Source organism: Thamnophis elegans, chromosome Z, assembly GCF_009769535.1.
Source record: "Thamnophis elegans isolate rThaEle1 chromosome Z, rThaEle1.pri, whole genome shotgun sequence".
In the NCBI taxonomy this organism is placed as follows: Eukaryota; Metazoa; Chordata; class Lepidosauria; order Squamata; family Colubridae; genus Thamnophis; species Thamnophis elegans.
This window is the reverse complement of record NC_045558.1, coordinates 12,004,338-12,029,846: the sequence shown is the minus strand read 5'-3', so window position 1 is coordinate 12,029,846 and position 25,509 is coordinate 12,004,338. Positions and strand designations below refer to the sequence as shown.

Genomic DNA, 25,509 nt, shown 5'->3' with positions numbered 1-25,509 from the left:
ACCAGATTCCTCCAGTATATATTTAAAAAGCAAGAACAACATTAAAAATACACAGCGAGATGGATAGTTAATATTCCAATTAGAGTAAAAGCTAAGTTTTGCAACATGCACCTCCCTAACATACAATCTACTTTGTTAAGTTAATTATACTTTGAGCTCTGTATTTTTCTGAGGGGGAGATATGGTTGCTCACACAAAGCTTTTCTGGAGTTTTGTTGGCCAAATCAGACACACTTTGAAAACATCCCCTTTTCTAATTAAAACATACTTGAAAAGAAACTGCTTTAATGAGCTTCTGCCTGCCCAAGGGGCACAATTTAAACTTTTTAATGCAATTTGTTTTCAGCATTAGATCCAGAATGCACAGATAGTAATGTGCATAGTATTCCTACTCTCAGTGCTCCTGAAACAGCCAGAAATTGCTTATTCACAGATCCATAGTGGATTCATACAGCATACTTCAGGAAAGTCATAGGAAAGTTACAGATAGAAGTCACCATTTCTTTTCTTTCTTTAATTCTCAAAAAACTATATATAATCTGCAGCTGATTGAGGAATTACTAAAGTTAAAGAAGAACCCCTCCAAAAGGTCCTTACAATGCAGTTGAGAAGTTCCCATGGCTGCCCCTTGCATTTAAGGCCATTTGTAGCGTCCAGCAGTCATGTGACTGCAATTTCCAAAATTTTTGCCAAAAACTGGCCGTTTATTTCCAGCAAAAAACAAATAAGCCAATGATGTGTTTGCATAACTATCATAGCTTTCACTTAATGACCGTGTCAATTACTTAAACAAAGAGATCATTTAGTGACCATTTTAAAAAAGGGGTAAATTCAGGTCAATCATGTGATCATCTGCCTTATGACGATCATGACTGACAACTATAATTGGCAGGCACCATTACTGTTGTGCACAGGTTCTATTTGGAATTTTAAAATATGCCCATACAATTCAATGAAGGCATTTGGGATGGGTGGGGGCTCACTACAAGAAAAATCTATTATCTCTCTCCCAGAAGACTGCGACTATCTTTACTTAAGACAGGGGTATCAAACTCAAGGCCCATGGACTGGATCCGGCCCCCAGGGTGCTTAGATCTGGCCCATCGAGCTGCCCTGGAAACAGCAAAGGACCGTCCCGCGGTGCCTCTGCCAGTGAAAATGGAACACGGCTCTCTGGGCTCAATTTTCGGCTGCGACAGCCTCCTGCAGCCATCTGCCAGTGAAAATGGAGCCCAAGAGGGAAGTGGGCAGCCTTTCCAGGCTCCACTTTCTCTGGCAGAGGGCTGTAAGATGTTGAGCTGGTCACGCCCACCCTGCCCACGCTCACCCCAGCCACCCCACTTGGTCCACTGAAGTCAACCTCAATGAAATCAAGTTTGACACCCGTGGCTTAAGACATCGTCCAACATTTTCACTGCAGTCAGGCTTTAAAATACAAGTAGTTCTTGACTTATGATCACAATTAAGCCCAAAATGTCTATTGTTAAGTGAGTTTTGCCCCATTTTATAATCCTTCTTGCCTCAGTTATTAAATGAATTACTGCAGTTAAGTTAGTATCTGGTTGTTAAGTGAATCTAGTTTCCCCACTGACTGCTTGTCAGAGGGTCACAAAAGGGTATCACATGACCTTGGGGCACAATGGTCATAAATATGAACCAGTGGCCAAGAATCTGAATTTTGATCACATGATCATAGGGATACTGCAAAATTCATAACCGAGAAACAGTCATATGTGACTTTTTTCATGCCACTGTAGGGTCACTAAATGAACTATTGTTAAGTCAAGGACTCTGTTCTTCCTTTTAATTCATCGTTAGTGACTGAGAAAGCATTTCTGGAAGGAGTTGATGGAGAAGGGGAGTTCAATCCCACAATCTTAAGGAGTTGAGACAAATTGTGGGACAAATATTTTTATTTTAAAAGTTAAATCCTATATAAATAACACAGATCAAAGCTCCCGAATTCCTACATTCTAGGCACACTGAAAATATAACAATAAATTCTATCGTAAGAGAATACCGAAAAGACACTTTTTGATATAACCAGTGGGAGGGGGAGTACAAAAATGTAAAAAAGAATATTAAGATCACAGAAGAGGGAACAAAATTATCTACAAAGAGAGTCTCTTCAGCTGCAAAATTTCAAGAGAATTTTTTTTGTGTAGTTGTGCCAGATATGCCAAAAGAAAAAAAGAGTGCGAATTATAGCAAACATTCTTCTACATAACATTCAGAGTAACAAAACTGAGCTTTCTTATTCTGTTTTTAAGATACCTTTACCGGATAACAAATATTAAAGTACATACCCATTTCAAAGCAAATTATTCATATTCCCAAAGGAAAAGGCACAAAAAGTTAAAATATATGTACTAGGCTCACTTCAACCATTACTATTTTCAAACTAACAAAACCATTGATTAAGAAAACGCAACCAAATCTAACTTGCTCTGATCTACCATGCTGATTTCTAGCACAAAGGGGAAAATGGGTTTGTTGCGTTACATAAAATAAAAATTGCTTGACATGTAAACAAAAAATAAGAATAACCTGATACTTCTATTATGATATATCATAGTCCTCGATTTACAAGTTCATTTAGTAACTATTCAGTTGCAACGGCACTGAAAAAAGGAACATGATCATTTTTCATACTTATGACCATTGCCTCATCCCCACTGTCACATGATTTACATTGGGATGCTTGGTAACAGGTTCATATTTATAACCGCTGCAATCCTCCAGGTGCATGCGGTCCCCTTTTGCGATCTTCTGACAAGCAAAGTCAATGGGGAAACCAGATTCCCTTCACAACTCTGTTACTAACAGTACTTCACTTAACAAATATAGCAAGAAAAGTCATAAAATGGGAGAAAACTCACTTAAGAAATAATTTACTTAGCAACATAAATTTTGGGCTGAATTGTGGCAATAAGTCGAGGACTACCTATATATGGTAGTCCTTGTCTTGCAACCATTCATTTAGTGACCAAAATTACAAAGGCATTGAAAAGTCACCTATGACTGGTTCTCAAGCAGCCTGTAGTCACGTGATCCAGGTTCAGACACTTGAAAATTGACATGCGTTTATGATGGTTGCACTGTCCTGAGGTCATGTGATCACAATCTGTGACCTTCCCAGACAGCTTTTGACAAGCAGTCACTAGGGAAAGCCAGATTTGCTTAACAATCACGATTCACTTAACAACTACACTGATTCACTTAACAACTGTGCAAAACGACTGTAAAATGAGATGTGACTTATTTAACAACTGCTTTGCTTAGAACTGAAATCTTAGGCTTAATTGTGGCCATAAGTCAAGGACTACTTGTATGATTAACAACATTAGATAGTCCTCAACTTACAACCACAATTGAGCCCAAAACTCCCTTTGCTGAATGATTCAGATGTTAAGTGAGTTTTATTCCATTTTACAACCTTTCTTGCCACATGTTAAGTGAATCATTGCATTTGTTAAATTAGCAACAAGGCTGTTAAGTGAATCTGGCTTCCCCATTGACTTTGCTTGTCGGAAGATCACAAAAAGGGATCACATGGCCCTGTGTCACTGCAGCCATCATAAATGTGAGTCAGTTTCCAAGTGTCTGGATTTTGATCGCATGGCCATAGGATTGCTGCAATGGTTGTAACTGTGAAAAATTGTCATATTTTTTTTAATGCAACTGTAACTTTGGTCACTAAACAAATTGTTGTACAATGAGGATTACCTGCTCTTTCATCAATTTTGCATTACACTGAAAATTATTCAACACTAATGGTAAAATGGTTCCATAATAATCAAATTCCTGTGGAATCAGCTACCCCCAGAGGTCCGGACCTCACCCACCCTCATGGCCTTCAGAAAAGCTGTTAAGACCTGGCTGTTCCGGCTTGCCTGGGGCTGCTGACCTTATTATGTAGGGTCCAACCCCAATCAGAATGTATGCATGTTGGAGAATTTTTAAAAAACAATTATTTTTTATTTTTATTTTGTTTGTTTTCTTTTCTTGTTCTGTGTAAGCCGCCCAGAGTCCCCCAGGATTGGGGGGCCTATAAATCTAATAAATTGAAATTAAATTGAATTGAATTGAAAACAAACCTCAACTACAGGTAGTCCTCGATTTATGGCCAGAATTGAGATTGGAATTTTAGTTGCAAGTTGAGGCATCGTATGACCAGTTTCAAGTTATGACCAGTTTCATGACCATCGTTAAGCCAGCTCCATGATCATTAGCTGAATCGGTTTTTCCTTGTGTATATATGTCCATCACAACTCTGAAAGTGGATCATAAGTAGCTCTGGGAAGGCTTGTCATAATTTTGAATTGTCATTGACTATCCTAAGTTGAGGTTACCTGTATTAGCTACTTTGCCATCTCTATTAGCTCCATTTATTGTCTCCAGCTGAGCAAGGGAAAATGAGTGTCATTGTCCAATACCACTGGAAAAGACCAGGTTGGATAAGGCTAACTTCAAATCCAGCAGCTCATTTTCCTCTCAAATGCACAACTAGAAGGTGCAAATACCCACAGATGTTGGGACAGCTCTGTTTAATAGACAACAGTACAATCAGATCTATTTGATAATAACCCTATAGTTATACAGCAGTAGAATTCTAGAATTAACCTCTGCAGAAGGATTATTATACTCATGCGGAATTAGAGAAGTTCTTGAAAGGAAGTTACCAGAATAAATATATACCTCTATGAAACAAATATTTTTTTAAAGCTGTGCGAAGGTTACTATCATTAATCTAAACAGGGAAGACAGGTATCAAGCTGAATCAATATCCTCAAATTAGCAAAGTACTCATTTTCAGTAAGAGTTCAAACGCCACAATTTTTTATTTCAGTAAATATTCTGAACTTAATTGGCTTAAATGGACCTAGGTGTTTCCAAAGACAAAAAGAAAAAAGATCAGGATGCCATTACCACATACTTTAACTGTTTATTTATTCCCTGTCTAGGCAGCCTGATTTAGGACCTATAAAATGCAATCAGTACACAAACCAGAAGCTGGAATCATCTGCTAATGGAACTTTTAATTGAGAAGTGACCATTAACATGAGGTAATTCTTTCCATGCAGAATTGCTCACAGAGACCTTTCTGCACTTTATCACAGTAAACAATCGCTAACATATGCATTAAAGAAAATTTAAATACATTATGACCCAATAAATATCACAATCAATCAATAGAATCTTTTCACTCTCAAAGATTTAGTGTTAAAATACCACACTTTTAGCAGTGTTTTAATGCTGGACAAATACTTACAAATGCTGATACTAAGTTTAGTCATTTGTAATGAATAGATAATTGGTTATATGAAAGAATCTACCATCCAGAAAAGTATTAGTTGAATTTTTTTTAAAAAAATCAATTAGAGTTAATTAAAATGTGTTGCTTATTATTGGGTTTTCGCCTGTCTGAATATCAGCCAGTTTTGTAAATCAGAAGTTATTTATGTATATTACACAAATACTCTTTCTGTTTAGTAAATAAGTGAAACAAGGTAGTTACATTTTTTAAAGATTTTTTTTAGCATTATGAGCTTTGAACTTTAAAAAAAAAATTTTTTGATATTTAATTTAGAGAAAGTTAGCACAGCTTTTACAACTGAAAGACCAAGCTCAGAAGCTTTACTTGCTCAAACTACATATATTAACATTTCTATTGCCCATTGGATTACCTGTTTTTTCTAGAATGACGCCTCTTAGTTGCAAGTTATATTAAAAAAACATCTTATTTTATTTCTATTATGAAATATTAGTATTAAGCGTAAGAAGCTTGTTTTTGCCTATTAGGAAATCCTTAAAAGCTGTAGGGAGTCCTAATGCTTTCACAAAAAAATGGCAAATAAGGTTGGATATACAGAGTAGAGGTAGTCCTCGATGTAAGCCCAAAATTTCTGTTACTAAAGAAGACAGTTGCTAAGTGAATTTTCCTCCATTTTACAATCTTTATCAGATTAAGTGAATCTGGCTTCCTCACTGACTTTGCTTATCAAAAGGTCACCCAAAAATGAACACATGACCTCAGGACATTGCAACAGTCATTAATACATGCCAGTTCCAAGTTTCCAAATTTTGATAACATGACCATGGAGATGCTGCAACAGCTGTAAATGGCAACTTTTTTCAGTGTTGCCATAACTTTGAAGGCCACTAAATGAACTGTTTTAAGTCGAGGACTACCTGTATGCAGAATCTAGACTAAATACAATCAAAATGTAAGAACATGCAAAGCGTGATCAAAATGGCAACCTAATTTTATTAACATAACCATGATTGCTTAAAACATACTTGATCATTTCCCCATGACTATCTAAACATAAAATATATGTAAAGTATCAATTTTAATATATTCCCCTTCCAGTGACACTGCAGCATAAACACAGTTGTTTTGGTTTATACAACTGCTTTAATCTGGCACTTCTTTTATAACATGGGCCATTTATTCCCACAAGGACTTTAATTAACATACCGAATCACCTTAGAAATAGCTTGCAAATGGATGCTAGGGAAGCATTTTTATAAATGGATGAATAATTATTCAGCTAAAGTCTCAATTTGGACAGGGGCTGAAAAATAAGGTATGGATTGCACAATAAGACCGTGCCTTATCTTCTTGCTGAATGCCACTTAATAGAAGTTTCTGCACTTGGATATAGCTAATTATTAGATAACACCACCATCCTGTCCCTACATAAACAGAATACTCACACTGCAAAACTTTCCTACCTTCTGAGTGACCAATAGTTCTTTTCATGTCAAGGTTTAATGTGTGGTTCGGTTTATCTCAATCAGACACAGGTTTTTTGTTTAAAAAGATAACATCTTAGGCAAATGTCCTTGATTCGGCATAAACGTATTTACAAAGTATGGAAGTACCTATTTTTCACCTTTCCCAATCACTTATAGACATGTTAGAATGTGCACCTGAATGGTACCTAAGGATTACTGACATAAGAATGATGGTCATTTTTTATTTGATTTATATAGAGGCCTATCTCACACATGATTAAAACAAAAGCACAAAATAAATGATATAAAAACAAATAAAAACATATTAGTTGGAATAAGTGTGATACAAAACACCTTCTATATTTTGCCACCATAGACCATTATGGGTTCTCTCCTTATAGGTCTACAATGTTTGAATTGTACACTGCTTATTTGGAGTTTAACAACTTTAATAAATAAAGAGAGTAATCAGAAATGAAAAATAGATACTATTAAATCAAAATTTTACTGATAAAGGTATGAATTTTTGTAATTGTGTGTATTTTTATTTTAGTTAATATAAAAAGGGTTTTAAAAAATACACTTTTTTGCTAAGTGGTAGCACAGTTATTTTTTTCTGATTCACAGTTGGTGTTCTCTACATTGTTCTTTGTCATCTTTCGTATCCTTGTGTGGGTATGTGATATGCACCATTTTGCTGTAAACAGAAATAGAAATAAATGAAATAACTAGAATCTTGAGATAAGGAGACTAAATGTCCCAAAGTCTTCCAGCTGGGCTTTGTGGCTAAGGAGGGAGAAGAACTCAAGGTCTTTTCGCTTCCACTCTGGCGCTGTAACTACTAACAAAATTAGTCTTTGAACATGCTAAACAACTTGTACAACCTATACTTTTCCCATGTTAGCATTTTTCACAGAATCAACTACCTTTTTATCAATTTGCTTCTTGGATAGTAACACAGCATTCCAGGTGTTATTAAAAAGCATAATTACCAGGAACAGATCAGACTAAGGGATATAAATGCTAGCAGACACTGTCTTTTAAAAAAAAATTGTTTTTTTCGCATTCCCCTTGTGCTCACTTCAGAATGTTATGAATCAGTTTGAGACACAATAATTGTCAGATGGGTAAAGTACAGCAGATTTTTGTTTCCACTGAAACAAAAGGAGAAATATATACAAACCTGCTTGTGCCACCCAGATTATTTTACTAAAGTTTGACCTGACCACTGTGTGTGTTTTGCAGCATTCAAGTAGTTTATATATTCATGCATTTATTTACCTTTCCAAGCATCCGCCCAAGAAAATAATAGTGCCGTGCATAAGAACCTCCAACAAGCATTTGTGCGGCAGGATTTGGATAAAGCAATCCTTCATTAGTGGTCTTAAAAAAACCCTGGTTAGGGTTAAATCCTGATTTAAGTAGTTCGTTCAAAAATTCTCGGAATATTCCACCCCCATCAATACCAGCTTCATCTAGACCATGGGCATTGAGTAAATGTACACGAATCCGTTTTTTCAAATCAGGTTCTGAAGAAATAAAAGAAAGGCTATAGAATAAATTATGGATACATTAATTATAAACACATCAAAATCCACAAAAAGTTGATTGTGCAAACATCAACTAGCATTTAAATGTATCTAAACCTACCAACACCAACTACTCTCAGCAATGCAGAAAACTGCATATTGCTATCGTTCTACCCCATTCATTCCTAGTTGAAATCAAAACAATTTACAACCAAAAAAATTAAATATTCATTACTGAAATATGGATTTGAAGCCATATAGTGTAGCTTTTTCTGCAGCTCGTAATTCCTCTCTAGAATAGCCATTTGTGGTGCTCCAAGTCTGTTGGCTAGAGCTTCAAGAATCCTGTCCATTTCTCAGTTCGTTGGGACTGATGGAAGCTTTAGTCTAAATATTTGGAGCACCAGTTTTCTATGTATGCTTTACATATAGAATTTATATGTAGAGGCTACATCAAGGAAGATGACAAGTAACTATCATTGAAGGTCTACTCAAAGGCGTCTTGACTTCAATGTTCCCTCTGATTTTTTTTCAGTGTGAGCAGAAAACTATAGTGTTTGAGCGGCACACTTTCATGCCTGAGCACCTGAATTTTTTCACAGATGTCACCTAAGACAACGACGAAATCAGTATTATTTGAAACTCAAAGTTATGTTTAATCAAGGTACCCGCTTAATTAAAAGTGTTATATAATATCAGTATCACTTAACAACGCTCCTGCTTAGCAACCAAAATGTTGGCTCAGAAAGTCTGGCATTTGAAGCACGCAGGTCTTAAAGCTGTCAAGTTACAAGACCCTCGCACCCCTAACCCTTTAGAAAAAAAAAAACCCAGGGGTCTTCAAACCTGACAGCTTTAAGACTTGTGGACTTCAAATCCCACAATTCCTCCTCCAGTCACGTTGCGGCGACGTCATCTGCGTGGATCTGCTCCATCTCGTTTTTTTCCACAGGGGGCAGGACTGCTGCTGAAGATGCCAACGAGCCCCCGCCGCCACCAGAATAACTGCTGCTGCCTCCTCCTCCTCCTCCAACAGCACCACCACATTTGCTGTCCAGGGCTGCAACTGAGGTGAAGCCGCCAAAGCTCCCGATGGCACCCCCGCCCATGGCAGCAGCGGTGGCGGTTCCTCCCCCTCCACTCAGAGCACCTCAGCTGGGCACTGGGTTACCCCTACCGCCGCCTCCACCTCCGCTGTGTTTTTGAGACGCCATGAGGCCTTTTTTTCCCGATCCCGCCCCCTCCGCCGCCTTCCTACTGGCTCCCACGGCCTCATTACTCCTTAAAAGCACTGCAGAGGAGGAGGGGGGAGGGATAACGCAGGGCCCAGCTCAGGTGCTCCGTGTGGAGGGCACTGCCATGGGCGGGGGTGCTGACGGGAGCTTTGGCGGTTTTACCTCAGCCGCGGCGTCGGGCAGCAAATCCGGCAGTGCTGGAGGAGGAGGCAGCAGATATTCCGGTGGCGGCAGGGGCTCTGGGGGTTTACTTCAGCCGCAGCACCAGGCGCAAGCGGCTAGGATTGGTCGCCCACAAAGGACCTCCCCGGGCTTGCTTTGCTGAACACAGGGGCGACTGACGCTAGTTTGAGCGGCCGCAGCCGGCACAAACTACCGTCAGTCACTCCGTGCTTATCAAAACAAGCCTGGGGAGGTCCTTTGCGGGCGGCCAATTCTAGCCGCCTGCAAAGGACTTCCCCACGTTTGCTTTGACAGAAATCACTGCGCGGCCGTTAGAAACTGCTGCGCGGGGTTTTCTTGCCACGTGCACAGCCGCGCAGCCGCGCACCTTAGAAGGAACAGTGCTTGACTTACATCTATCCTCCTTCTATGTTGATACGTTTTATATTTAGCCCTTGTTTCCGTTCAAACATTCACATATTTTTGTACAGTAATTGCCTCTGACCTTTTAAAACATGGGTACATCTATTCAAATGTTTTGACACAGGAAAATAAAACACATTTTGCTCCAAAGTCATTTCTCTTTCATCTGGAAAATTAAGCCAATATTCTTATCCACATTTTTTTCCAATATATCAGAATAGTTAATTTGTTCATTAGTAAATAGTTTCAGGAAATTCTGGGTCCCACATTCACATTAGATGAGAATTTATACCCATAGAATATGCAATACTCTAATGGAATATGAGAATGATCTTGGAAGATGGTTGGAGAAAAAATTACATCAATCTTGAAAGTTCGAAAGTACAAATTTCCAGTTCTGTCTTTATACTGCCTGATAAATTACAGCAGATAATGTCTAAGTTTCTTTTTTCTGCCTGTTTCTCACAAATCAGAAGGAAGAGCTTCTCTTCCTCACCCCAACAAATCTTCCAAGGCTATTTTTACATTCCATTACAAATAATTTATTCTAAAGTTCTAAAGAAAATAGTTCAACTCCTAAAATTATTGTTAACGTTCACACAAAAATTTCCTCTTAATAGACAGTATCTTCTTTAAAAGTTGGCTACCAAGAATATGATATCTGACCATGGCAAGAAATAATTTCTAACTGTGCCTTAAAAGTAGCCCAAAACATTGTGTAAATTTGTTTTACTCAAGATCATAGGAACAGATCAATCATGTCTGTTTTCTTATGCAGATATAAATCAATCTGCATTTTAATGCATCTCAAGGTTTCAAATAAGCTTTTAATTTCATGGCTGACTTTTCTACGGATTTCACAAATTTTCTGATTACTTTACGGGGGGGGGGGGGAACTATGATAAATGACATCATATAAATCAGATACTGAAAATCTGATTAATGAAAAGTAGAAAGCCGGTGACATATAGCACTAAACCTCTGGAACTAAGGAAATTCTAGTGCACCCCACCTGTGGAAACGCATAGATTATTTCAGATTCATCATCATGCTCACTTGGACCATGTCACATGCCACAAGGCTGTTGTTGCATGGAAAATCTGAGGCTGGGGTGACATTATGTATGTCACCTTGTTCTCCTCTATGAAAAGTTGTAATGTAATAATTTCTAATAAATAAATATTCTGCCCACTTAAGGTTAATACACAACAGGCTTTTTAATAATCTAAAAGAAAAGATTTAAAATGCTGCTACAAAATATTTCCATCATTGTAAACTATGATCTCTTTTTTTTAAAAAACCTCAAACACATGGAATGTTTAACGCTGTACAGCATTTTACAACATATCAGTCTTCTGTCTAATATCCCCCAATATAAACATAAGATTTCTAGGTGTCCCAATCTAATTTTTTATAGTTCTCAAGATAAATCATTTGACCAATTTATAAATATCATACCATTTTCAGGAGAAAGTTTGTCGTATGCATCTTCATAAATATAATTTCTTCTGATGGTAACATTAATTCCATCCAGAAATGGACCTTCTCCTTGTACTTCCTGCTTGTCTGCATAGATCAGCCTTTGAAAGATCTTGTATGGAGTAAGTCATGAAAGAAAAAGTAATTACATTTAAGTATGGACTTTCAATACAACATAATTCAGTAGCATTTCAATTTCATTACATAGAGCTAAGATATTGGGAATTCGTGGTAAGATTTCTTTTAACTAATATTTTACACGCCTTCACGTAGAAAAGTTTGCATTAAGAAGCTTACCTAATACATGAACGAAAGCTTAAAGTTACAAGATTCTTGCCACTTCTAATACTTTCACATGAACTAAGCAACACATTTCCCCTACATTTATCAATGTCTTTTTCAGTAACAGTGATTTATATCTCTCATGAAACTATCTTCCATTTCCCTTATAGTTTAAGTACATGTTGACAGCAGCACAATTCTTGGAATTCAGTTTGCTAATTAGCTGAAAGCTGTAGCATCAACAGAACTTTATGCTGGTAATTTTTAAATGAAAATGATGAGGAAAACCTGGTTTATATGATGATCGCTTACAATAGCCTCAAAAACCTAAAACTACAAAATTTTAAACAATTTATGAGTATAAAAAAATCAGTACAAACTATTCCAGAAGCCCAACAAAAAATAACTAATTCAGATTTGCAGATGGAACTCACCAAATGATTTCATGGCTGGGGTTAGCCAAGATTCTCTACTTCCTTCTACTGGCTGATATTTATCACTTTCTCATTTGCTAATATCATTTTTATTTGCCACCAATGAAAATATTGCAGCCACCACTTTCTACAAATACTTTCTACAAATATTTCCTGCCATGCCAATGAATGGCAAATGCTCTTATAGCTTCTGCTCAGTTGCATTCAAGACAACATATGAATGGGTGCAATGTATATTTGTATTAGAACCTTAATTCTCTATCCAGTCAAAGATAGCTTTTAGATCAAGAAAGGTCACATATCACAACAGATACGGGGGGGAAAACAATTCTACCTGCAATTTGGTGCAAGAACTGTAGTTCGAAGCAAAAAATCTGAACAAGAATTGACAATACGACTTAAAAATTTCTCTGTTGTGATGTGTCATCTTTCTTGATTTAAAGGCTACCTTTCCAATTGAATAGAAAACTAAGGTTCCAACACAATTGTAATTTTTGTACTTTTCAATGTCACAGTCACTTTAAGTATAATATATATATTAAACTAACTGACGCTAGTTTCAATATTTGGAGAGAGTTACAAAAACATTCTAATCTCCTCCAGCCATGGAACTGAGATGCTGAGTTTGCAAAATTTAGTCCTCACCAAAAGTTCTGTAATCAATCTCCTATGGGCAAGAGATAAACGTATGCTGTCTTTTATGGTGCACATAGTTCAAGACTTAAAAGATGAGCAAACATTCAAAATATTTAAAATTTGAAATAGTTGCTTTGAATTTGAAATGACCAGTCTGACTACATAAAAATATCTTCAAGTCCGGCCAGTAATTTCAGAATGACAGCACGAGAACAGAAATAAGAACAGACCATTTCAAATTCAAAACAGCACGAAACATTTCCATTCTGAAATGTTATATACACCTTTAACAAGAATATACTTTCAGCAATATTTAAAACTTTGTTAAAAATTACAAGGCTTAAAAAACATAAAGTACCTTTACTCTTTCTTCAAAAGGAACCACAAAAGGCAGCTCTGTTAATATTGCAAGCTGTCGCTCCTCCGACACAGAGAGAGGGGCTGGATCCAGTCCCACTTTTAAACAAAGAGATCAGAATTTAGCTTTATTATGTGGTACCATATGATCTTTTCCATTCTTCCTCAACTGGTAAGGACAGTACGATGTACATCAGGAATGGGCAACCTGGAGTTCACCATATAGTTTGAATTACAACTTACAGCCATTTGTTTAGTGTCTGGTCAAAATTACAATGGCACTGAAAAAAGTGGCATGACCATTTTCACACTTGCAACCATTGCAGCACTCCCATGGTCATGTGATCAAAATTCAAATGCTTGGGAAACTGGTTCATATTTAGTGTCCTATGGTCATGTGATCACCTTTAGAAACAAAGTCAATGGGAAAGCCAGATTCACTTTAACAACTGTGTTCCTAACTTAACAATAGAGTGTTTCACTTAACAATTATGGAAAAGTCATAAAATGGGGTAAAAGTCACTTAACTGTTGCTGTCTTAACACAGCAACAAAATTTTAGAATGAACTGTGGTCATAAATTGAGGTTTACCTGTACAGATCCCATTAAAGTGTACCCTAAATATTAGAATTCATTATGCAGCTTAAATAAAATTGAATAAATACTTGAAGGCTACCAGAGAACCAAGGATCACTTATTTAATAAATACATATGCCACCTGTTCAACCAACAACCAGGTTTCAAAAGTCTGCTTGGAGAGTTTCAGCTTATACGGGTAAATTTGGCTTTTCTTATTTTCTTATAGATTTATACAATTTAGAGGCTGCCGAAACCCATATAATTCTGGGCAGCTTACAGCGTTTTAAAACAAGAACTGTAAAATAAAAACACAGATCATATGTGTTCAGAAGGAAACCACATGATAGAAAAAATTGAAGATCGAGAAACGACCTTGGAAAAAATATGCGATGACCATTAGTAAATAGGAGCTCAACTTTGGAAAGCAAGAAGACATGAGGAGGAAGCTAAAAATTGCTTTCTCTCTTATACTCTTTGGTATAAGAGGGAGGGAAGAGGAAATTTGATTGGGCTTCCAAGATTTTATTAGCATAGCCTTTATCAATAATGTATTATTCTAATATTTCTTGTGGTATGTTTCCTGAGCTTGCCTACCCCAAAGGGCCAACAGCCATTCCCAGAGCTTTCTGAGGAGGAACCATTGGTATCTATGGGAAATAGCATTCCAAAAAGCGGGTGCTGCAACAAGAAAGACAGCCTTCATTCCCTATTGTAACTTTCCCACTACAGGTTGATTTACAACCACAAGTAGAACAAGAATTTCCATGGCTAAGCAAGGTAGTTGTTAAATGAATCGCACCCAATTTTACAACCTCTTTTGCCATAGTTTTTAAGCAAATCACTGCAATTGTTAAAGGAATCATGCAGTTACTAAGTGAATCCAACTTTCCCTATTGATTTGCTGGCTGGGAAGGTTAGAAATGGAGATCACATGATCCTGGGATGTTGGAATTGTTGTAACTATGAGACGGTTACCTGAATTTTGATCATGTGATGGTGGGAATGCTGCAGCTATCATAAATGTAAGGATTGATCATAAGTCACTTTTTTAACATCATTATAACTTTGAACAGTCACTAAACAAATGGTTATAAGTCAAGGACTACCTATTTATTCAGTGTGTTGCTCTCAAAGTTTGGAGACATGGGGGGGTTGATGTAAAATAAAGCAAAGTGGGAAGGAAAGTGAAGGGAAAATTTAGCAACAAAAACAGTGTGAAACCGCAAGCATAGCTGAAAACAAAATTTCTCAAAACAAGAATTATTTTGAAAATACAAATGTTACATATCAAAAAAGACATTCAAGGACTACGTAGGAGAATTAATAAATATTCTTGAAAGAGCTGTGTATTATTTGTTACTAAAGTAAGATACCCTTTTCGTTGGAATCAAATTGCAGGAAAGTACTGCAAAATAGTCTAGTTTCTTTTCTTTTTTTTTCCAGAAAAAAATCTAACAAAAAATGCTACACTTCTAACCTACAAGTTAATTTTAATTAGATCAATTCAGAAGAACATCTTCACTGCAAAACGAACCTTACAAGAGTGATAACTTCAGTAAATAGCAATTTTTGGTACTTGAACTTGCAAGCATTTTATAAATTTTCAGCAAACATTTTCAATTAGTCAAGATAGGCAATTGATTATGCTAAGGGTTAAAAGCATTTTGAAAAGAGAAATTGCATGTACAGCAAAGGTAAGCCACTATCTAAATTCAGCGGTTCAATTATTCTAGCCAAATAGTCAATTTTATCCAGACTGCCCCATCAACAGTTATTTATTTGAAGAGAAATATGGGATTGAGTCATCAATACACAAGGCATTTAGAAACAAAAGAGCTTGCCATTTAAATAAATGAGAAAACACAAGTAACGTGGTCACATGCAAGTCAGTGACGCTTTCACATTAATTGTGTTTAACTCATGAGGAGTCAAGTGGAATTAAACAAATCAAAAGGACACTGTTATGCACCTCTCTTTACACAATCATTGTAACGGCATCCTTTTTCATTCTAAGCCACTTCATGGGTCATTTCTTAGAGAAAGATTGGTCTCTTTTTCAGAGAGATAACATTATTTAAATAAAAATAGAAATGCAGGCAATGTGCAACCAACTTTGATATTGATTACAGTTGTCTCCTGCATAGGTTAGTTTCAACAACAAACCATTTCTTACCATCCAAAGTTGACTGCAAGGGTCCTATCCTTCCCATTCTCCTCACTCTCCATACATGTCTGGCTGACGGCACATAAAGCTGTGTAACCTGGCAGTACATTAAATATGATGGTTAAATGTCTTGGGCTGAAATCTTAAAAGTACATTATTGGTATGCATGCTAATTTTTAAGAAATTCCAACATTGAGATATAAAAACAGCTTAAATATGTAAATTCAATATGAAAAAAGCTATTTTTAAAATAAAAAGTAATTTCTATATTACCTTATCTGCTCTAATGTTTTCTTGTAATGATAGCCAATGATCTGGTGGGCAAAAATTCCTTCTTGTATCTCTAGATTTCAGCATTTTCACTAAATTAGTGATTACCTAGATGATTAAAACAGCCATTATGAAGTATTTTTATGCAGGAAGACAGAAAACAAGACTCAGTTATAAACAGAATTTGTATTTATATTAATATATTTATACCTAATGCATATATATTTAGTTTGTGTGAGAGAGAAAGAGAAAGACTAACAGTTGGAGAATCTGGTTGGAGTTCACTTTTCCTCAACCAGATCAGATCTCTTGGATTTCAACATCCCAGATCCCTAACCATCATGGCTGATTCCAGAACATAAAGACAATAAATCACCCTCTGAATCTTTGGGTCAAAATCAAGTATCCAGACACTGGACAAATTTTGTGAAAAATAATCAACAATTTTAAATCATTAAACTAAGTATTGGCAGAGTTACTTCATCATCATTTTAGTCATTGTCTATCCACTTCAGGATGAAGGCCTCTTCTGCATGTTTCCAATAACAACTAATACATTTTTTAAAAATAGCTATAAACAAAAATTAAATATAACCTTAAAATAATCAATCCTATTACTAAATATAATGTTGTATCAAGACTATCCATTAAGATGAATGGATTCAAAAATAATACATTTTGGTAGTGGCTTTCACCTGCAAAGTACATTTTATTCTGAAATATTGTTAAAAACTGATAATTTTATATGCTTACTTTCCACAAGCTTTAACATGGTTTCTTCTGTATCTATAAAAAAAAATCTATAAATATCTAACCCTTTGTAAACTTCAATAAATGTTAGCTAACTGCACTAACCCCATAAAATAATCATGATATTGGTATGAAACTTTTAAGCATTTGAAGATAATTAATTTGAGAAGAACTGAGAATTAAAGATTGAGAGTGTCTTTCACACTTTTTTTTGTGATAACTAAGTTTCTACACACATTTTGAACAGGAAAAAATAGATCATCGTGAAAGGATTCACTGACCATTATGTAACCAATAAGCATTCCTTTTTCATTTGTCTACTTACCACTACAGATAGATTTCTGGCCTTGTCAAATATCCTTATTTTTGTTGTGAATCACATGAATATTATTGAAAGATGAATATTTATTTTGTCACAGTACAAACAAGTTTATATGCTTCATTTGTATCTGTTCTTCTAAATACACATACTACAGAAATTATTCATGCTACTAAAGAATATCTTTTGAGAAAAATCCTGCACAGCTCAATTTTTTTTTATAAAAATGCATACAAAACAAAATAATTACACAAACACACACACTTGCTAATTTTTGTTTTATATTTACTAACTATACAACTGGCTTTTTGCTGTGTACCATTCATCATTCCCACAAGGATTTTTTTCAGATTTGACCAATTATACTTACTGGTAATATTCTAAGTAAATATGGTTCATCTTGTAGATTTCAACATAGAAAGCTCGCTGGATGTAACAGCACAACACAAACCCTTTTTATAGCAGGAATTTTGAATTTAAGTTTCCAAAATTCTCAGCCATCATGGGCCATTGGGCCAATATGTTTGGAGGACATCAGCTTGAAAAAAACTGGCATAACACCAGAGCACTTCACATTTCTGTAATATGTAAGCATACTAGGTCCATATTCATAGATTGTAAAATTTACTAGATAACAAATGGATAACTAATTAAAATTTCAATCTTTTATTACATCTCCATAGTATCTTGCCCTGCTTTTGTACAATATTCAACACAATCGAAACATTATCAGCTACTCTCATTGCTACTAATGTCCATAATGTTCATTGCTCATAAGTGAAATGTCTTGTAAAAATCAGACAAAATGAGTGGGATAGAGGCTATTGTAGACTTGTAGAATGAATAAGCATTCCTTAATTAGCCCATCAGGTTAAGTGCAAGCATTAATGGGTCTTTCCTAAAGTCTAACTTGACATTTTTCTCCAAACATGGCCAAGAAGAAAGTTCCATTAGCAATATTAATACAAGCTTAGTTGATCATTTTCATTCAATTAACTTCTTTCAATTAAATAGATAGCTTGACAAAAACAGTGATAAAAGACCTAAAGGAACAGCTGATGACTCGAACTGAACATTAGTGTGCGAGAGGTCGCTGGTATTAAACGGACTGTAAATCTAGCATTTAATTTGGAAAATGCATTTCTTCTGCTTCCACTCCTTTAATGAGTAATTTTAGCTGACTGTGAGTGTTTGCTGCAGACATTTCATGGCAAGTCAAGCACTTTCTTATATCCTGAATTGCTACCCTACTGCCTTAATGGGTATCACTGGGAGGTTAGAAAAAAATAAGCTACATAAATATCTAGCGATTATTATTAAAAAATTAATTCAAAAATACTCGAGCTATCTTAGCTGCCAATTTTCAGAAAATGGTAATACCAGCTGTTCAAAACAGGCCACTCAGGAAACAGACACCAGAGAGATTCCAGGAATCCTACTTTATTACTCTAGGTGATAATTATAGAATTAAAAGCCTATCAGAATCTCTCTCTTCCCCAATTTATACCAAACAGAATCAAGTTGGGGCAATTTTGAGGTTCTTTCTCATGCCTTCTCAGGATTGAATTTCCATTCCTCCTCCCTTACTGGTTTATCCATTCCTTCCCCAAGGTCTTCTCTATACGGGAAAAATACAAGTAATCTTCTAATATGCAGCCCAGTTTGTTAATTCTGCCTATAAGCTTCCTCGATTTTAGAAGTTCAAAAATTCTCAAATGGCTTACATGACATCACAGACCAAATTACTAATATATTTAATAGGGCATATAAAAGCTCCCAAAGGATCTCAATGAATTATCCAAAGACCTGAACAGGGGTGGTATTCACTTACCTTCCCTACCGGTTCACAAATGTGAGCTCAGCCTTCCGCGCACACACTTTGACTAAAAAAAGTTATCTGAAGTTTTATCCTGAAAATAGTATTCAGATCTAAATATGCCCTATGTATAAACATGTGACAATACATTTATTGGAATACATTCTGCAAAGACCAAAATGTATCTTAAAAACTGCAAGAACATATTGAACACATATAAAGTATCAGCTGCTGAATCAGAAGAGCTTAAAGGAATATTCATTTTAATATTCTCTTTTGACATGTAAGCTTAAGACATCCACTCTTTTAAAAAGTACAAACATATTTTTACCATAATCTTTTTCAACACCCAGTTTCCCAGCCAGCAAGCCTGCTGAGAATTTTGAGAGCTGAAAGCACAAGGAAAGCATCTAAGTTGAAGAAAATTATGATAGAATCAGAGTTGAAGACATTGCATAAAACTTTAAATGTTTGTCCACTCTAGATCTGCATTCACCTGTTCCTCCATATGAATGAAAAAAAGAAGTTATCTTGATTTATTCTCTTATGAATCAATCGTGTATACCTTAAACAGCTGAATCCACCGCTTCTGTTCTGTTTGGATGCATTGCTGCATTTCTGTATTTGTAGTGACTCCAATACTTCTAAATGCTGCAATATATTCTTCACGAACCTCTGGCTTGGTTTCTGGATAGGCCAATTTAATAATTCCTAAACAAGCATCACGAAGACAGCGTGATAATGTGACCAGTTCTTCTAATGTGAAAGGCATCATTGATGATTGTCTTTGACCTACAACTACAGAAAATACAAAACGTGCTTAAGGACAGAGTCTTGCTCTCTTTGAATTCTCACATAGTACTTTAACAGGATTTTTTAGAAGGATAGCTTGTTGATCAACCCATGATGGTCTGGTTTACATTGCGTGAAATCATTCGTCACAATAATCCAAAAACAAGTCAACCACTTTATGGTTTAGCATTGTGACCTAGCTAAGATTCTAAGCAAAAGATAAAATAATTTGAATTCACAATAATGTGTTTGCTCAAACATGTGAATCTATACATTACAGTGAAGAATTAATTACATTCTAATAAATCAAATGCATAGGTATAGGCAATGATTCTTTCTCAAGTTTTGAATTGCAATTCTCACAATGCCTTGCTATCAACCATCCTTGGATTGGATTAATGTTGTAGTCCAAATATCTAGAAGATACTTGCTTGTCCCTGTACTGTTGAAATAGTAATCTATCTATGCTTAGTCTTCACTCCAGTGTAATCTAATAAACACCGCCTGTCATATTAACAGCGAGATGTTTCAGCAGCAATTTAACTGCATCTTGTGGTTTCCTTAAACCTGATCTATACAACAAGCCTATTTACAAAGTACGGACGGTCCATAGCTCTTCTTTATTTTCTGCCTGCCTGGAGACCCCCAAAAGAAAGATAGCAACAGAGTTTTCTAGGAAGCTTCCCCTTCTTGCTGGGGAAGCCAGCAAGATGTCATAAGTTGGGATCATGGGAAATCTTCATTTAAAAACTTGTATGGTCCTCTATTAATGATGGCAACCAAAGCTTCTGATCTTAGCTTCTGGTAGTTACCAACACTAAGCAATGTGGTGATATTGACTTCAGCTTAGCCATAGAAATTCCAGTTCAAATTGCCACCGTAACCAGAGGACTACCTTTAATGGCTAATCTGTTTTGTAGATCTTTTCAAACCTTGTATTTTATGTTATAATCTGTGTCCATTTCCAGATTAGAAAATTAAAATACAAAAGAGAACAAAGCAATGCTTATAATTAAACAATTAAATATTCTAAAAGTGTATATTCAAAAATTTCATTTAAAAACATTTTTATGTTTTCAGATGAAGGAGGACATCTAATATGAATATTTATAATGATGTTATTATGAGTTCTGAGAGAAAATCCACAGAAGATGCCCTTACCTTCTATAGGGTCACCAAAGAATTCATTATCATGGATAGAAATAAGTGAGTGACTAAATAAGGAGCTAAAAAGGTAGAAGAGAGGAATGATCCGACTAGAATCTTCTAACGACATTGGGGAGCCACGTGAAATTACTTGAAGGAGCGGCACCATAGACCTTAACAAAAAAACAAAAATTATAACCCTATTATCCACTTACACCTATGGCTTGGGTGGGAAAAGAAATGATTAGAAATTATTTCTAACATCCCATTTTGGATTTTTTTTTCTGAAATATCCTCTTTTAGAAGCCAGATTATATTTCCAGAGTATTTCAAGGCCATCTACCCAATTTGTTTAAATGTTACTTATTGTGTAACAATAAGTAATATTTATAGCTAGTAAAATACTGAAAATAAATTCTGATGAAATAACAACTGTACAGATCTATTAATATAGTATTTTTCTCTTGACAGTAACTACTTGGCAGCATAACTGGGAAAACAAGGGGAAATCTAAAACTTTGTTATTTAATCTCTGCCTTCAGCTACCAGATATACACAGAAATCTTATTAGAGAATACAACAGCACCACACAATCAGACTATGAATCCAGAATGCACGCTCGTTTCATCTTCAAGGAAAACTGAACACTCACAAGGAGCTACTATCCATCTACAGGACAGGTGAGCTTTTGCCACCCTCCGTAGAAAGCAGGTGACACTGCTAAAATAGATTTTAAAATGCAGGACAATAATTATCTCAACAGTAAGAATAAAATAAAAGAGCCCCCCCCTCCCAAAAAACCTCTCACCCTATTCAAGTGGTGTATATAAAATAGAAGAGACATTTTCTTCTTTTTTTTCACATGAATAAAAGGAAATGTTCTTAAAGTACATACATTTTTAAATATATAATATCTGTATTAAATTTCAGAGTTGAACATTAAAACACAAACTAAAATAAAAGGAAAAGGGGAAAGGGAATAACAAAAAGGAACATATCTTAAGTTTATGTAATTCCAAAATTTCAAACCTCTTGCACTTTTCTAATTATTATTTTTTGACTGAAATATTCAGTTTTAATAAAAAAACATTAATTATCATTTTTATGTTTTTACTGTGGAGTAATTTTGGAACTGTTTGACCAATACAATACATGCTACTCTATATGAATATTGTCAATATTTATAAAGTAACTACATACCCGGTAATCATTCGTGTTTTCATTTCTGAGATTAAATACCAAAGATGCCTCAAAAATCTGGCATTAAAAGCTAAACTGTACAAAAGTCTAGAAGGAAAAAGAGAAAGTATAAATTTTACCAAATATTTTTGTTAAACTTTTCTTTCAAAATTTGCTCAACATTACCCCTCTTAGACATTAATATTAATTAATATTCCAGGGTTCTCCAGCTAGTTTATATCAATACATAAAATCTTTTCTATTAAAGGAAAAGCAATGTTTATTCATCATAATAAAAACAGATAACCGCAATACACTGTGCCTTTTCATGTTTCACAAACCATCAGAATGGCAGTTGGTCTTATCTGAACTGTTATTTTCGGGGCTGGAACAGGAGGCTCCAGTGGATAGGCTCCAGTGGATGGGTATTGACACGCCCATTTGGCCACAAGACTGGGATGAAGCTGAAGACACGCCTCTGTGCTCCACCCTTTCTTCTCCACTTCATCAAACTGAGCTCCCCTCAGACCTGAAAACAAGGCACAAAGGAGAACTCCCACTACCCCAGCTATCATACTACCTAGGGCGGGGAACTGGAGCCTCCTGTCCCAGCCCCAAAAATACCAGTTCAAGCAAGACCAACTGCCATTTTCCGGAGCGAGGGACAGGAGGCTCCAGTGGATGGGACCTACCAAAGCTAAGTCCCATGGGCGACTTTGGTAAGTCCCAACTCATGCTCTGCAATAATCTGCTGTAGCATCCTGCGCCCAAACGCTGCATCAGCCGATGCGAACGTGTCAAACCTGTAATGTCAGATAAACGGCGATGGGGATGCCCATGTAGCCGCTCTGCAAATGTCCTCTATGGGGGCCTGGGAAGCCCAAGCCGCCGAGGTGGCAGCGCTCCTCATAGAGTGTCGGTGTTAGTCGGGGGGCAGAGATCAACCCCTAGACCCCTAACGTATGGGGTGCCACAGGGTTCGGTCCTGTCCCCCCTTCTTTTCAACATCTACATGAAACCGCTGGGTGAGATCATTCGACGGCACGGGATAAAATACCACCAGTATGCAGACGATACACAGTTGTATCTGTCCGCCCCGTGTCAACTCAACGAAGCGATGGATGTGATGAGCCAGGGTCTTGAGGCTGTTAAAGACTGGATGGGGGTCAACAAACTTGTGCTCAATCCAGAAAAGACCGAGTGGCTGCTGTGTTTCCCTCCCGCGAATTGGCCAAGTGTTCCATCTCTCAGGCTGGGGGGTCAAACTATACGCCCCTCAGACAGGGTTCGCAACTTGGGAGTCCTCCTGGACCCACAGCTGACCTTCGAACATCATTTGTCAGCTGTGACCAGGGGGGCATTTGCCCAGGTTCGCCTGGTGCACCAGTTGTGTCCCTACCTGAACAGGGAGGCCCTCACAACAGTCACTCGTGCCCTTGTGACCTCTAGGCTGGAATACTGCAATGTGCTCTACATGGGGCTGCCCTTGAAGAGCATTCGGCGCCTTCAACTGGTCCAGAATGCGGCCGCGCGAGCGATCGTGGGTGCACCTCGTTTCACCCACGTAACACCTATCCTCCGCGAGCTGCACTGGCTGCCTGTTGATCTCCGGGTGCGATTCAAGGTGCTACTTATCACCTACAAAGCCCTTCATGGCACTGGACCTGGGTACTTGAGAGACTGCCTACTGCCAATTACCTCCACCAGACCGATACGATCGCATAGATTAGGCCTCCTCCGAATTCCATCATCCAGCCAGTGTAGACTGGCAACTACCCGGAGGAGAGCCTTCTCGGTGGCTGCTCCAACCCTCTGGAACGAACTCCCCATGGAGATTCGGACCCTCACCACCCTCCAGTCCTTCCGCACCGCTTTAAAGATCTGGCTGTCCCGGCTGGCCTGGGGTTAAGATTCTAACCCCACTCGAATTGTGTGACTGGTGTGTTTTCTTAATATGTTGTATTGTTTTATGTTGGAAATTGTTTGTCCTTCCCCCCCCTTTTTTTTTTGAACTGTGAGCCGCCCTGAGTCCCCCCAGGGAAAAGGGCGGCATACAAATAAAGGGAAATGAAAAAAAATGAAAAAAGTGTGCCGTGATGCCGGCCGGCACCGGCAATTTCTGGGATTTGTATGCTAGGGATATGGCTAAGCGGATCCACCGGCTAATGGTGGAAGGTGTTACCCTCCTACCCAGAGACGACAATTGGAAAGATAGGAAGAGTGCCTCTGACCTCTGGAAGGAGGCCGTCCGCTTCAAGTAAATACTCAGGGCAAGTCTGACGTCCAACCGGTGCCACTGCTGTTCCCATTCCCTAGCCGGATTAGGGCAGAAATTGGGGAGAACAAGCTCCTGGGATCAGTGGAATATGGAATTCACCTTAGGAAAGAAGGCTGGGTCCAACCTCAACGTGTCCCTGTTGTTGTCGAACATGCACAAGTCCTCCCTAGAGGAGAGTGCTCCTAGCTCTGACACCCTTCTAGCCGACGTGATGACGACTAGGAATAATACCACCTTAAGGGTTAGGTGTTCCCGGCTAACCGCTCTCAACGGCTCAAAGGGCTCCTCCATGAGACCCCATAGCATGGTGGGAAGATTCCACATGGGGAATCTATGCACCACTGGGGGGTGCAGGTTGGAGACCCCCTGAAGGAACCTCTTCACAACAGAAAGTTGGGTGAGAGGAACTGGGCCCTCGCCTGGGAGGATCGTGGCAAGGGTGCCTGCGCACAGTCCCCCGGGTGAGACCCTTGTCTAGGCTGTCCTGGATGAATTCCAGGACCTGCGGTACCGAGGCCCTGGTGGGCCCAATCCATTTTGCCTGGCACCAGGAAACGAAAGCCACCCAGGTAGAGTCGTAGATCCTCAAAGTGCATTTTTGCGAGAGGCTTCTATGGTTCTAATCACCCGCAGAGAAAATTGAGCTCCCTTTAGGCGCTCCCGCTCAATCTCCACACAGCTTGTTGCAGCCAGTGTGGTTCCAGGTTGATCAGTCTCCCTTGGTGCAGCTCTATTTCCCCCTTCGGTATCCGCCATGGAGGCTGGATTGACAGGATCTTGAGGTCCACAAACCAGGGTCTCCTCGGCCAGTGAGGAGCCACCAGAATCAGCTCTGCCTGCTCCCTGACTAGCTTCTGAACTATCCCGGGAAGGAGAGGGGGGGAAGGAAAAGCGTACAGAAGTCCCCTTGGCCATCTTGCACGAAGGGCATCGACTCC

The 25,509-nt window shown here is 37.7% G+C and overlaps 1 protein-coding gene across 1 annotated transcript in view; it reads right to left on the bottom strand.

The window, feature by feature from the left end:
• UBE3C (ubiquitin protein ligase E3C) overlaps positions 1–25,509 on the bottom strand; it is a 73,246-nt gene that overhangs the window by 17,229 nt on the left and 30,508 nt on the right. Inside the window, exons 11-18 of the mRNA XM_032235116.1 lie at positions 22,315–22,401; positions 21,130–21,287; positions 19,742–19,974; positions 16,295–16,399; positions 16,031–16,118; positions 13,280–13,377; positions 11,549–11,681; positions 8,023–8,270 (exon numbers count right to left, since the gene is read on the bottom strand). Of these exons, the coding sequence (XP_032091007.1) occupies positions 8,023–8,270; positions 11,549–11,681; positions 13,280–13,377; positions 16,031–16,118; positions 16,295–16,399; positions 19,742–19,974; positions 21,130–21,287; positions 22,315–22,401 (1,150 nt within the window). The remainder of the gene's footprint in view (positions 1–8,022; positions 8,271–11,548; positions 11,682–13,279; positions 13,378–16,030; positions 16,119–16,294; positions 16,400–19,741; positions 19,975–21,129; positions 21,288–22,314; positions 22,402–25,509) is intronic.